At 35.8% G+C, this 13,964-nt stretch overlaps 1 protein-coding gene across 1 annotated transcript; it reads left to right on the forward strand.

Annotated features, from left to right (window-relative positions):
• Positions 1-610: 610 nt before the first annotated feature.
• On the forward strand, positions 611-13,326 carry LOC306848122 (reticulophagy regulator 3-like). The gene is made up of 9 exons (XM_079382488.1): positions 611-1,209; positions 3,970-4,076; positions 5,629-5,659; positions 5,767-5,893; positions 6,255-6,339; positions 6,426-6,563; positions 7,398-7,477; positions 7,643-7,775; positions 9,816-13,326. The coding sequence occupies exons 1-9, from the start codon at positions 968-970 to the stop codon at positions 10,376-10,378; spliced, it is 1,506 nt and encodes a 501-aa protein (XP_079238614.1). The 5' UTR covers positions 611-967; the 3' UTR covers positions 10,379-13,326.
• Positions 13,327-13,964: the final 638 nt, after the last annotated feature.

Consider the following 13,964-nt stretch of genomic DNA (forward strand, 5'->3'; position numbering starts at 1 on the left):
AAAAGCCTAGCTTGTTGTGCAGTATTTTGTTTTAGTTTTTTAAGGCTCTGTGGCTTTAGTATATTTTAATTTTCTTGTATTTTTATTTAAATAGTTTAAATTCATTTTGGAATAGTTATCCTCTTTGCTATAGCTTTTTCTGGCAAAAAAATAAACAATAAAAAACAATTCAGGAGTGTGTACAGAGTGTTAATGTCTAAAGTGTCATATGTTACAAAAGTATAGTAACACTATAGTCCAATCTAAAGGGTTAACTCAAAAGACATAAATACAACAAGGTATTGTATTCTATGAAGATTAGACTCCAAAAAAATAAAAATAAAGCATAACCAACTCGTTATTATCTTTATTACCACATGGTGTTATGGAAAAGAACCATGTGACAGAAATTAAAAGCAATAATTTGAGACCAGAAAAGCATCACATAACTGTAAGAGTAAATAATAATAATAATGACTATGCACCCGTTTGTAAGGAAGGTTGTAAATTAACTAATTTCTCTGTCCAAAACTGTCACGTCACGTGACAAAAGAACGAACGACTCAAACCCGAGACTCGGGAGGTGAACTAATTCCAACAGCACCCATAGAATGTTGTGCAATGCGCATGCGCGACTGAACGAATCACTCCCCGAGACGACTCGTTCTTCCCGAGTCACATTAAGGATTAGAACGACCCATCACGACTGGACATGATAGCAGCACGGTGACACCATTAAAAACGACCTGTGCAGACACTTAAACGTATACATATAGCAAACCGACCCAAAAATGGGTTTTATCTCACATTTGCTCTGTATGAACGCACGAGGTCTGTCTTCTGCTGCTCTGCCCTGAGCGGCTTCAGGCTAAAGCTAACGTTAGCTGGCGATCCAGAACATTTCTAAAGCACGGGGTTTGTTTTCAGCACTCTGTTATTGTAGATTTTGTTGCTATTTTTGCTGTCACGTTTTTCCAAACGCGTAAGTATGGCTGGAGCGGAAGACGCGGCTGAAGGGAGCGGTTGCGCGGGGAAGCTGCGCTCTCGCGTCGGCCTCCGGAGCGGCTCGTGCTCCGGCGAGAATCAGGAGCAGCTCCGCGCCGTGAAAGCAATGCTGCTGGAGCGGCTGGGACCCCACGAGCGCCTGCTCACCTATCTGCAGTCTGTATTATTGTGGGAGAGACCCTTGCACAGCGTCCTACTGTACACGGCCGCCAATATCATGTTCTGGTGAGTGGATGAGCTTTCTCTCCATGGATTTAAGGTTATCTCTAAGTAACTCGGGCTCTGTTTACAACCTGCTTTCAGATGAAACCTTTACATTATTCATGAACATTTTGAGGATCTTGTATGAACCTTTCTTTCTTTTTTTTTATCTGGATGCATAGGTGTCGACATGTTCCAGACTTTTTGCCCCTTTAATTTAAGATAAGACACAGATGGTCAGGTTGGGTGCCTATATTTAGACACTGAGCTCTGGCTGTATTGGTGCTACGGTAAACACAATGCTGTGAGCACACACTTTGTGTTTTTGTGAATTACTTTGTGATTGACCGAACAATTACGTTTAATCTTGTGTTAAGTACCATGTTTGACAGCTTTTACTAAGGCATGTTAAGCTGAGATCAGTTTGCACTAGATTTCTGTGGCCTGTATATGTTGCATGTTGTCTTCCAGCTCCCACAGCTATTAATGTAGACAGTAGCTAATTACATAGCACTACAAGAGACACTACCATACACATATATACTCTCTCTCTCTCTCTCTGTATATATATATATATATATATATATATATATATATATATATATATATATATATATATATATATATATATATATATATAATTTTAATATTTTCATATTATTGTATTAGTAATATATTAAACATAATTATGATTTTATACTTATGTTTTCAAAAAGATTTGTTCCCAAACCGGTTTGTTGGGCCTGGCATTACGGTTGTATAATTTCTTGTTCATGCCTTAAGACTTTTCTCAGGCCAGCCTAACTTGGGAAGCCATGTGCTGTTAGTACACACTTAGACATTTGTGGTTTTAAAATCAACATAAGTTCAAATCGGACCCTATTTACTTTCTTAATGCATGTCCTTTTCTTATTATGAGTCATTTCATTTGTGTAGTCACTACAAAGATTACAAATTGTTTGCCTATTTAATCTAGGGCTGCAAAATGATTAATCATGATTAATCACATTCAAAATAAAAGTTTGTTTACATGCTATATGTATGTGTACTGTGTATATTTAGTATGTATATATAAATACACACACCTTTATGTATATGTTAAAAATATATATATATATATATATATTTGTATGTGTATTATTTTTTATTATAATTTAGTCATTTAGCAGACACTTTTATCTAAAGAGACTTACAAATGAGGACAACAGAAGCAATCAATTGTAGTATTAAAACAACTAAAACGGATCCAAAACTAAAATCTAAAACTTTATAAATACTACCTATACACATTTTAAAAATAAAGAAATTAAAAAATCCACAACTTACTTACGCATAGTAACAAATGGTTATAAAAACTGAAAATGTGTGTATATATAAATATATATATATATAAATATACATACATATATATATATATATATATATATATATAATATATATATATATATATATATATATATATATATATAATTTCTATCTATATATATATATATATATATATATATAATTTCTATTATATATATATATATATATATAATTTCTATTATACATAAATATAAATATTTTATATAATTCTTAACATTTTCCCTTAATATATACATGTATGTGTGGGTATTTATGTATAATAAATATACACCGTACACACACATATTGTATGTAAACAAACTTTGATTTTGAATGTGATTAATCATTTTACAGCCGTATTTTAATCAAAATGTAACAATGTGCTTTTCCTCTGAAATGAATATTTAAGAATTTGTTATGCAAATTTACATTAAGGCTCCATTCTGATACGCAAGTTACGTAACACCAACTTTTTACCATCCTATTCAGATCCTTAATGGATAAAGTCCTGATAATTTTGCCTCCTTTCTTGGAAATATGTCACATTAAATAAGTAAAATTAGTTGGGAATGAGATTTCATGTTGATCATTTGCTATAAAAATGCTCAGTAAGGCTGAAAAGATTTAGATGAAATGCTTCTGGAGGGAAAGATGTGCAGGGAAGAATTGTTATAAGTTGGATGACTTACTCTCTTTTTCTTTACCGTTCAGGCATGCAGTCTTCATTCACTTAGTGCAGTCACCCTCTCCATCAGAGAAATATTCTCGCTGATCTTATTATCTCCTTTTATTTGCCTCAGTGAACAGCAGAGGAACCGCTTGTGGCATTTCTGTGCTGTAAAGATGTTTATTTATCTTTTTTTTTTAACCATAACCCAGGTAATTCATGAAATAAAGTATCACCACCATCTCAGAAGATTTCAACCCTCCATTTAAATTTGGTTGTAATGGTTTCGACAGGTCGTGTGCGTAGGCTGTTTGATCCAGTCATCAAACAGTATTCGCTGTCTGGTTCCACGCCGAGAGATCAGTAGAATTCAGACTGGTCTCAGTGGCGGCTCACCTTTTGGTCAAATACTGTAGCACGTAGCAGTAATTAGCCATGCTGCGAACCTGTCAGAAATCACAACTGCTTGTGCAGCACATGCTGTCTCTGAGATTTGCACAGGAAGACACTGGGGCCGGAAACACCTGTGTAACAAAGGTTTCCTCATACATTCAGCATGATAAATGTGTGACAGATGGTCAAGGTTTTGGTCAGAGATTCCACAACAGAGCTGTTGTTGCAGTAAAAAGCTCACATTGTAATCCATAAAAAAAACTGATTCAAGACACTTCACAAAAAATTCTCAAAAAGCCTTTATTCAAGGTTATTTCATGATGAAAACATTTAAAAAGAGATTATAAATAATGAACTACAGTCTTCTGATCTCTTCTCAGGTTTTTTGCTCTGAGCTCTTTGAGGTTGCTCTTTCTGCTGGCATCAGGTCTGGCCCTGGCTGTTTGTGTCGACACTTGGTGGAATAAGATCTGGCCTAAGATCAGAGGTACAATTGACCTTTCCTCTATTACCTGTCTACAACTACTACCTATAAGATCTCAGCTTCCTTCTGTCTGTTTATTATTTAATATGGATTATGTTGGCTGTAATTAAAATCTCTGTGTTCCCTGTGCTGTGACCCACTCAAGTTTAATTTTCTCCCTGCTCATTCACTCAGGTCCTAGTTAGTTATGAAATTGACAGTTTCTACTAGTGCATTTCCAGGAGGAGAATAGTATCGACCTGAATCAATTTTTTGCATGTAGCTGTTACACAGTGGCTTATTAGTATTTGATCTGCATTCTGGGAAGTCTTTACTAGAATTAAAACCAGATACTAATTTACAAGTCAATGTTACTCTCATAAAACCTGTCAAAATATTCATATTTCTGATGGAAGTGAAAATGTAATTAAAGGGATAGTTCACCCAAAAATGAAAATTCTGTCATTATTTACTCAGCCTCATGTCCTTCCAAACCTGTAAAACCTTCGGTCATCTTCAGAACACAAATTAAGATCATTTTGATGAATTCTGAGAGCTCTCCGCTTTCATCTGAACGTAAACAATGTATCCGCGTACATACGTTGCATAAGTTATTTATGTATGTGAGACAAATTGTTGAATAAAGTCATCGTTTTTATTTTCTTTGCACACAAAGTATTCTCATAGCTTTGTAAAATTACGGTTGAACCACTGATGTCACATGGATTATTTTAACGATCTCCTTGCTACGTTTCTGAGCCTTGATTGTGTAAGGACCCTTGCTGTCTATGGGAGGGTCATAGAGCTCTCAGAATGCATCAAAAAATATCTGAAGATGAACAAAGGTCTTACGGGTTTGGAACGACATGAGAGTGAGTAATTAATGACATTTTCGTTTTTGGGTGAACTATCCCTTTAAAGCAACACTCCACTTTTTTTTGGAATTTTTTTTTCATTTTACAACTCCCCTAGTGTTAAACAGTTGAGTTTTACCATTTTTGAATCCATTCAGCCGATCTCCGGGTCTGGCGGTAGCACTTTTAGCTTAGCATAGCATAGTTCATTGAATCTGATTAGACCATTAGCATCTCGATCAAAAATGACCAAAGAGTTTGGATAATTTTCCTATTTAAAGCTTGACTCTTCTGTAGTTACATTATGTACTAAGACCAACGGAAAATGAAAAGTTGCGATTTTCTAGGCTGATATGGCTGATATGGCTATGGCTATATCGGCCTAGAAAATCGCAACTTTTCATTTTCCTTCGGTCTGTAGTACACGATGTAACTACAGAAGAGTCAAGCTTTAAATAGGAAAAGTATCTAAACTCTTTAGTCATTTTTGAGCGAGATGCTAATGGTCTAATCCGATTCAATGAACTATGCTATGCTAAGCTAAAAGTGCTACCGCCAGACCCGGAGATCAGCTGAATGGATACAAAAACGGTAAAACTGTTTAACTCTTGGGGAGTTGTAAAATGAGCCTATTTCCAAAAAAAGTGTTCCTTTAAGCAAATGGTGAAAAAAATCTTGTAATACTCACAAATGTACCAGACATTGTTTTTGTTCTTTTACAGTTAAAAGGCAAGATGAGAGTGAGAATGAAAGGTAATGTCTATTTGTTTACTCTTTTCAGGTTTTTCCAGTGGTTTGAGACTTGAGAGTTGTTGAATTTAACTGTTAATTCTCTCTGCACTTCTCTGATTGACTCTCAGCTGGGGTCTGGTGCATCCTGGGACTTTGAGTGTGCCTGAATTATGCCACCACCTGGCTGAAGTTTGGGTTATGGGCTCTTCCTGTGCAGCAGATACTGTGCAGTTCAAACAGAAAAATCCAGGGAAGGTGAGATTACGTCCAAACCAGAAACACTATTAAAATAGACTTTATTACAATTGCATAGTGAGGCCTATATTGTGTGTGTAGCCAGACGTTTGATTTGCAGAAAATAGTTTGGTCCAGTTTGCAGATTTTTTTCTGGCTAAGAGCCACCCACTTAGACAGGAAAAGACTTTCCGAGCAACATGTAAAGTGGCCAACCACGATGCATTTTGTTTTGCATTCGTGTCATAGAAGGCCTTTCATTATTATTATGGCTTTTATGACTGCTATATGAGGATGAATAATTATATTATTGATATAATATACAAAGTCTTTTGTTTAATGCTAAACATTTATCAAATCATGAAACTCCATTGTTTTACAGTTTTGTATGCTGGTTTGTGGCCTGTTCACCTCAGTGGCCATGGTGGGGCGCTACATCCCTGGGCTGGTGCTGTCATACATGGCTTGTGAGTAGCAGAAATCCTTCAGGGCTTGCTCATACTATCCAGTGCCTTAACAACTGCAAAATATTTACTTTCTTTCTCTCCCTCAGTGCTGGGTGTATTGCTGTGCCCATTGGCTCTATATAATCGGCTGTGGCAGCGTGCATGTGTGAAGCTGGAGCCGGCCCTGCAGTGGCTGGACTTCAGCGCCAAAGGATATATGATGTTAAAGCCTATAGACAACCAGTGTAAGTACACTGTAGATCTATACAGTGTTAGTCCCATAAAACTGAAGTGCCCACTGACTGATGTTATGCTGAAGACAAATTCTGCCTTTTTAGAATTTTATTTTAAGGACTATATCGGTTCAGGTATCTGAAGATGCAGTTTAAAATTTTGTGGGCATAAAGGTCCATTGTATATTTTTAATAACGTAGTGATGCACAGCTAACACAGAAGTCACTTTTAAACCAAGCAGCTTTCTGTTGGTCTACCCAGCAAAGTTGCATGTAAAATTTGAACACAATGCAAAACCTGCATGCGGAAATATTTTGCCCTGAAATAAAATTTATGATTATGTGGATTCCGATCGAAAGACTGGAGTTTGTCTGCTAAATTTCTTGTTGTAGCAAATGTAAGTGCCTTTTTAGCTCCAAACCACTGTCTTATCCATGTTATTTAGCTCTTATTCTACAAATCTGTGCAAAAAAACTTTTCTTGATGTTTGTTGTGATATACTTTGTTGACATGAAGACATTCAATAATCATATGGCAATCATAAGGGTCTATTGCATACAGTAGCATCTCTGTGATGTGCAGTTGCTTGTTTTACAGTAGAACAAAATTAACAAATGATTTTAGATGAAGAATGAATCAACACATAAGGTAATACTGAATGTTGTACAGAAACTTTGAATTACTTTGACAGACAGTTTCACAATTGTATTTGACCGTTACGTATTACAATAAGCATTTGTGAACACGACCAGTTGATGTCTCTTGTAGCTGTCTGTCTTTTACTGTATATTAGTTTTCAGAAGTTTTAATAAACCAAACTTATGTTTCCCCTTCTGTTTTTGCAGTTCTTCGTAAGCCTATCAGAAGCGGGTCCTCAGATGATGCAAGTGACAGCGAAGAAGAACTGGCTGCATTCTGCCCAACGGTGAGCCCAGAAACAGGGTTATTTATAACACAGGGATTTAGAGCAGCTGCATGGTCGTGAGGTTAGGGGATCTGTAGGGTTCATGACAGTAAAAAGCAAATTGGATGGTCATTGTTTTTTTTTTTCTAATACACTCACATTTCTCTAAATATTCTGCACCTGTAGTTTGACGACGCAGCAGTTGCTAAGGAGCTGGCACTGACTGACTCTGAGCACTCGGATGCTGAGGTGTCGTACATGGATAACGGCACCTTTAACCTCTCCAGGGGTCAAACACCCCTCACAGAGGGCTCAGAGGGTAAGACACCTAGGCATCTTCTCTCGTTTTTCAGTCTTTGTATGTGAGTCAATGACAAGATTGTCAACCGTAAAGAAAAGGGAGAAAAAAAATCTGGTTTAAAACACAACAAATTCTTAGAAACATGCAAAAAAAACCCCAACAACTTTATAACATTTTAAAGAAAATCTTCAGTTTAATGACTCATGAGGTGCAATGATTAAGTAAAAAGTAATAAAATATTTCCTCACTCATAGAATACATGTGAGTGTACACATCTAATCAAAATCATTATTTTGTTAATGTATAGCCTATATTTTTCAAGGTTAAAAGTTTTTTTTTTGTGTGTGTGTCAGTAAGTTGAAAAAAATGTAGGGCTGTAGTCAACCAAAGAAATGCTTAGTCGACCAATGTCCTGTCCTGCGCAACGATCAGTCGACTAAAAAAAAGACGCGATGTTTTGCATTTTGATTGAACATTTAAACAATTTTCATAGAGCATTTATAAAACAACAACAAAAAACATCAATACATAAAACTGTAATAATAATACAATTCTTTGAAAATTAAGTGATTTTTTTTAACTGCAAAGTGAGGAGATCTGTCCTAGGTCTATAGTGACAGCCACAATCGCGCACCTGACCACACCACACGCTACAAAAAATATAACTGCTAAAACTGCCAAATAATGAAAAATCCTAACAAAAGCTCTCGTTTATACAGGCTGTATATTCTTCTTTACTTTCAAAGCTATGGGTTAACTTTTGTCCAGCCGACCTATAGGCGTTTGCAGAGATGCAGAGCAGGCGTTTGGCTGCCCGAGCAAGTCGTGGATATCTCTCCTCATTATTTTTCCACCACGCAAGTGGCCCAGCAGTGTCCACTTTACTTCTGTCCTGAAGATAATCTTTCATTTCGTCGCAAGAGGATCTTTGTGCGCTTGGCTCATCAGGGTCATCCTCTGCACCATGTCCACAAAGAAGCATTGCTATCTCCTTCTCTTTTGCCGTTTTCTATTTTTTTGCCAACGGGTCAAATATTTTGTAAAATGCAGCCAGACAAAAGATTTAGATTTCTTGGACATTTTGTCGACTAAAGCCAAAACAAGTAGTGTTCTAACTGAATGAATACAGCAAAACTACCTATATTCCTTACTGAGCGCGAAGCAGCAGTGCAGCCAGCCACAGGTGCGGTTCCTGAGTGTTCGTGGTGCGCTAAACTGTGGCGCTGTTATAAAATAGCCTAAATTAAAGCATTTAAAGTTAAGGATAAAACATAGGCTAATTATATTTAGAATACAGTAATATATAACTGCTAATAAAGGAATAAATATCAAGGAGTAAATCAATGAAAATTTCTTTATTGGTGAAAAAAAAAAAAAATTATGCAACTGGTCGACCAATGAGAATGTCAGTCGACCAAGACGGCATCGACCGATTAGTCGACTAAACGACTAAAGTTGACAGCCCTAAAAAAATTAAAACTCAAATTCAGTTCTGAAATTAAATTACTGTATGCATAATTCTATTTTTGATACAGTACTGTTTAAAAGTTTAGGGTCAGTAAGATTTTTTTGTAAAGAAATTAATTTATTATTAAATTAATTATTTTTTATTTATTTAGCAAGGATGCATTAAATTGATCAAAAGTGACAGTTAAGATATTTAAAATGTTACACAAGTTTTCTCTTTCAAATAATGCTGTTCTTTTGAACTTTCTATTCATAACAGAATCCTGAAACAAAAATTTTAAGCGGCACAGCCATTTTCAAGATTGATAATAATAAGAAATGTATCAGCATATTAGAATGATTTCTGAAGGATCATGTTACACTGAAGATGGAGTAATGGATATTGGAGATCAGGTTTTGCATCACAGGAATAAATTACATTTTAAAATATATTAAAACAAAAAAAGTTATTTTAAAGTGTAATATATATTTTTTAAATCAAATAATAAATTATTAGTAATTAAATGGGACAAAAATGAGAGTTATGTCGATGAACAATGTAGCATTTTTTTCATGCTATAATATCTTAATCTATCTTTATTCTCTTAATAGATCTAGACAGACACAGTGATCCAGAAGAATCATTTGCCTGTGGGCTTCCAGACTTCCCCTCCATCAACCCAGATGCCACCCTGATGGAGGACGATGATGATGCCAGCATTGGGCTGCCCAGTCTCAACTCAGCCGCGTTCTCTGGCCCTCGCGGCTCTACTTCTGCCCTGCTGGACCTGGACACCGAGATGGATTCTGATCAGGAAGATCTCGACCCCGAGATCTCCTTCGGCTCCCTAAATACTACCTCTGACCTCACTAGTAACCTGGCAGGGGTCATTGCCAGCAACATGATTCAGGCAGCCATCGCAGGAGCCATGCAGCCCTGCCCACCACAAGGCCCTCGGAGAGAGAGCGGCCCACAGGCAGGAGCTGCTCCGAGGGGATACAGGAAGCAGTCGAGCTCCAAGTTAGACACAGACCTGGACTTTGATGGCGAGGACTTTGAGATGTTGGATCAGTCCGAGCTGAACCAGTTGGATCCTTTTGGAGGGGGGCAGGGGGGCCAAAACAGAACCCAGGGATCCAGTTTCCTGTCCAACTTGCTGGGGAAGCCACAGTGAGCCCATCTTACAGAAACTCCCTCCGTCTGTCTGCTCCTCGTGTCCCTTGCACCTTGATCCGAGTAGAAGTTTGCCGTGTTGGTTTGAATGTCTACTGAGATGCTTTCAATTTATCTGAGTGAGTGTGACGGAGAGAGAGTGTGTTTGTTTTGCACTGTTAATGTAATATTAGATTCACTTGCCAGGTTTCCTCCACTGGCTGCAGTTGATATCACTGTGAAGTAATCTTGTTTGTAGTCTGAATCTTCTCTGTTTATGCTCCGTGAGCTTCCGTGTCCTCTCTCATTCGTTTGTGTGAGTGTGTGAAAGACTCCGATTTACTTTGTAGGCTAAGCAATAGGACAACAATTTATAGAAACATTTAAAATGATCCAAAATCTCTTTAACTTCTTAGAAACCAGCAAAACAAAAACACCAGATCTTTTTACTACATCCAAGTCTTAAAGGTCTTTCACATCCATCGCTGTATTGTATGTCTTCAATAATAACACATGGGACCAAATCAGACATTCCATCATCAATGCAAAGTCAAGACTCTTAATGTATACAGATATGAAGTCGCCTGTAAGAAAGACTGTGAAATCTACAGTCAAGACGTCGCTGAGCAGAAGACTCTGATGAAGTAACAGTGACATATTAAGGCCGCAGCCTCATCTCATGTTTTTAAAGTGGTAGTTCACCCAAAAATCTACGTTCTGTCTTCGTTTACTCACACTCATGCAATTTCTAAACCTGTATGACATTCTTTCTTCTGTAGAACATACAAGAAGATATTTTGAGAAATGTCTCAGTGTTTTTATCCATGGCAACAAAAACTGTTCAATTGCCAACATTCCACAGAAGAAAACAAGTCTTAAGGGTTTGGAACAACATGAGAGCTGAGTAAATGACACAATTTTCTTTTTTGGGTGGCCTATCACTTTAAGACTCTGAGACATAAACGTTTCTTAAGGTCGCTGAGTGATAAACAGCAGTCAGGTTATCTCATTTTGCCATATAGGGGTGAATTCAAGTAAATGCTTTTTTCATTGAAACGACTGGGGAAAATGTCCCAAACAACTTGAATTCACCTTGTTTGCACCTGTTTTTTTCCCCCATTTGTTTATTTCTTTATATAGTAACTGCACATATATTTTCATCATGTCTATCTGACGGCAATGAACATTTCTTAAATCAGGAGTAATGTAATACAAATGCATTAATTATATATCATTGCCCAGCTATTTTAATCTCAACAAGATTCTAAAAATTTTGAAGTCAAGACAGTTTTTTGGAAGATGTTTCTTCCATGATGATATTTACGATATTTAAGTTCATACAGGCTGGATTTTTTTCTGCATTATTTGAAAACCTCATGTTAGTAAATGACATTAGCTCTTTCCTAAATTTTTTAAGTTGTAAAAATAGGGAAAATTAGAGTATATTGTCTTTCAAATGGCTGTTCTTTGTCTGTTCATCAGTCAAATTGAAAAAAATCTAAATCAAACAATACCAACTTGTTTAACAGCTCTGCAATGCTGTTCATCTGGATAATATGGCAGTACATTGATTTAGTTTGTAATGACTCTACCTCAAACAAGACATTGGGCTGTAACTGCCACCCGTTTGTACACAGCCTCCTCTCTTCAAACACACCTTTAACCGTTCTGACTTTATGCAGGAACTTTTATACAGGTAGCAGCAGAAAAACTGTAGCTCTGCATCCTCTCATCTCATCTGGTCTGGTCTGATATGAGATTTAGAGCAAAGTCTAACATTCAGTACAGTACTAAAGCACAAAGGATTTGAGAAAACACCTTTCTTACTTCCTTTCTTGTGGTATGATGAAGCTGGTAGAATTAAATGAGTTGACTTTGCTGTTTTATTTGCTGTTTCTTTAGTAGATGCTGAACCTTTTTTGTTTCACTGCACTTTTCTCAAGTGAACTGTTTCTATTTCTGACCTAATGCTAATGAGACCCATCATTGCTGGCTTTAAGCTTTCATTATTGTGTATGCTGAAAAGTAGGAAACGAACCGGAAAACTGCTGTAGCGATAAAAAGGCATTCTGTTACCAGAGATCAGTGAAGTGTTTTCTATTTTCCAAGCATTGGTTTTCTCATTTTAATTTAAGGTAATGGAGCGTTGAGGAATTAAGGAAGCATCTTATCATTCTCATGTGTATTCACAGTCTGTCACTTCCTGTTATTCCTGTTTATTACATTTCAAACAGTCTTACTTTATCCAGCCAACTTGAGTTAGAAGAGCAGTACTGTTTATTGGAGTGTTTCATATTTCCCTAATTGCTGATGATTTTTTGGATTGCTGTGTTAAAAAAGGTTTGCATTATTATTATTATTATTATTGGTGTTAAATGTGACATTGAAGTGCAATGCATAGTAGGTTCATAGATTGGAAAGTCTTTTATTTTCCCCCTTTTTACTTTCATGTTTATAGTTAATACTATTATTAACAATACTTATTTATATGGACACACTCTTTTATGAATATGGATTCATTTGGTTTGATAAATTATCAATATTTTGAAAAAAGCATGGCAAGATTTTTGTTTGTCAGTGTGATTACTATTAAATGCAAAAATTCTCTGCCCATTTTAGCCATTGACCTTTTTGTGGTCAATTTCAACAAAAATCACCAGCAATTCTAATGGGACAATGCAGTGGTGGTTTATATACTGGAAGAAAATTATGCCCAGCTTCATCTATTGATGTTAGTGTTTTAAACATGAATCAGTTAGCAGTCTACCATGTTGGGACAAATGCAAAATACAGAATCACTTGACTTTTCTTTCTTTGCGTGAGCATTTTACTGGAGTCTTTCTGTAGCTGAATTCTGCAGTGATTTTTCTTCTGTAAAGAACTATTTCCCTCTTCCATTCTCTGTAATTGGTTTTTGATAACTTTTGATGTGCAAGACAATAAAGAGATGAATGAATATATTCTTTAAGTAAAAAGTGAATTTTTTTTTTTTTTTATTTATTTCCATTTGTTATTGGATACATTTAATTTTGTTTTGTGACCTATGGACCTATCTAGTCTAAGTTTCAATAACAGTGACTATTATTAACACAGAAATAACACATTTTAGTATTTTTTTTTTTTTAAATCTGTTGTGGAAAGCAATACAATAAAGTAATAATAATAAAAAAACAGTGAACATGGTTAATCTTAACTAGCTCTACTTCTACAGCAAATTATATTTAATGAATGTACAAATAATGTACATCATACAATGAAATTGGTTTTAATTCGTTTAGAAATAATATAAACAGTATAGATAATTTGAAAAAAATCCTTCATTAAATGTTTACCAATATAATAATGATATACTATTTTAATCAATTATGTTGTTGTCTTAAGAAGAAAAAAGCTAAAGATGTAGAATAATGCATTAACGAAGGGCATTTTAATTGTGAATTTTAAATGTATAAAATCATTAGAAGTTTATATACATTGTCCACAATGTGTACATTATGCATTATAACGACACAATGTTTTATACACACACACACACACACACACACACATGTTGGTTTGTGTGGTTTATGGGGACTCTCCATAGGCGTAATGGTTTTTATACTGAACAA

The sequence above is a fragment of the Barbus barbus genome, assembly GCF_936440315.1.
Source record: "Barbus barbus genome assembly, chromosome: 3".
Classification (NCBI taxonomy): domain Eukaryota; kingdom Metazoa; phylum Chordata; class Actinopteri; order Cypriniformes; family Cyprinidae; genus Barbus; species Barbus barbus.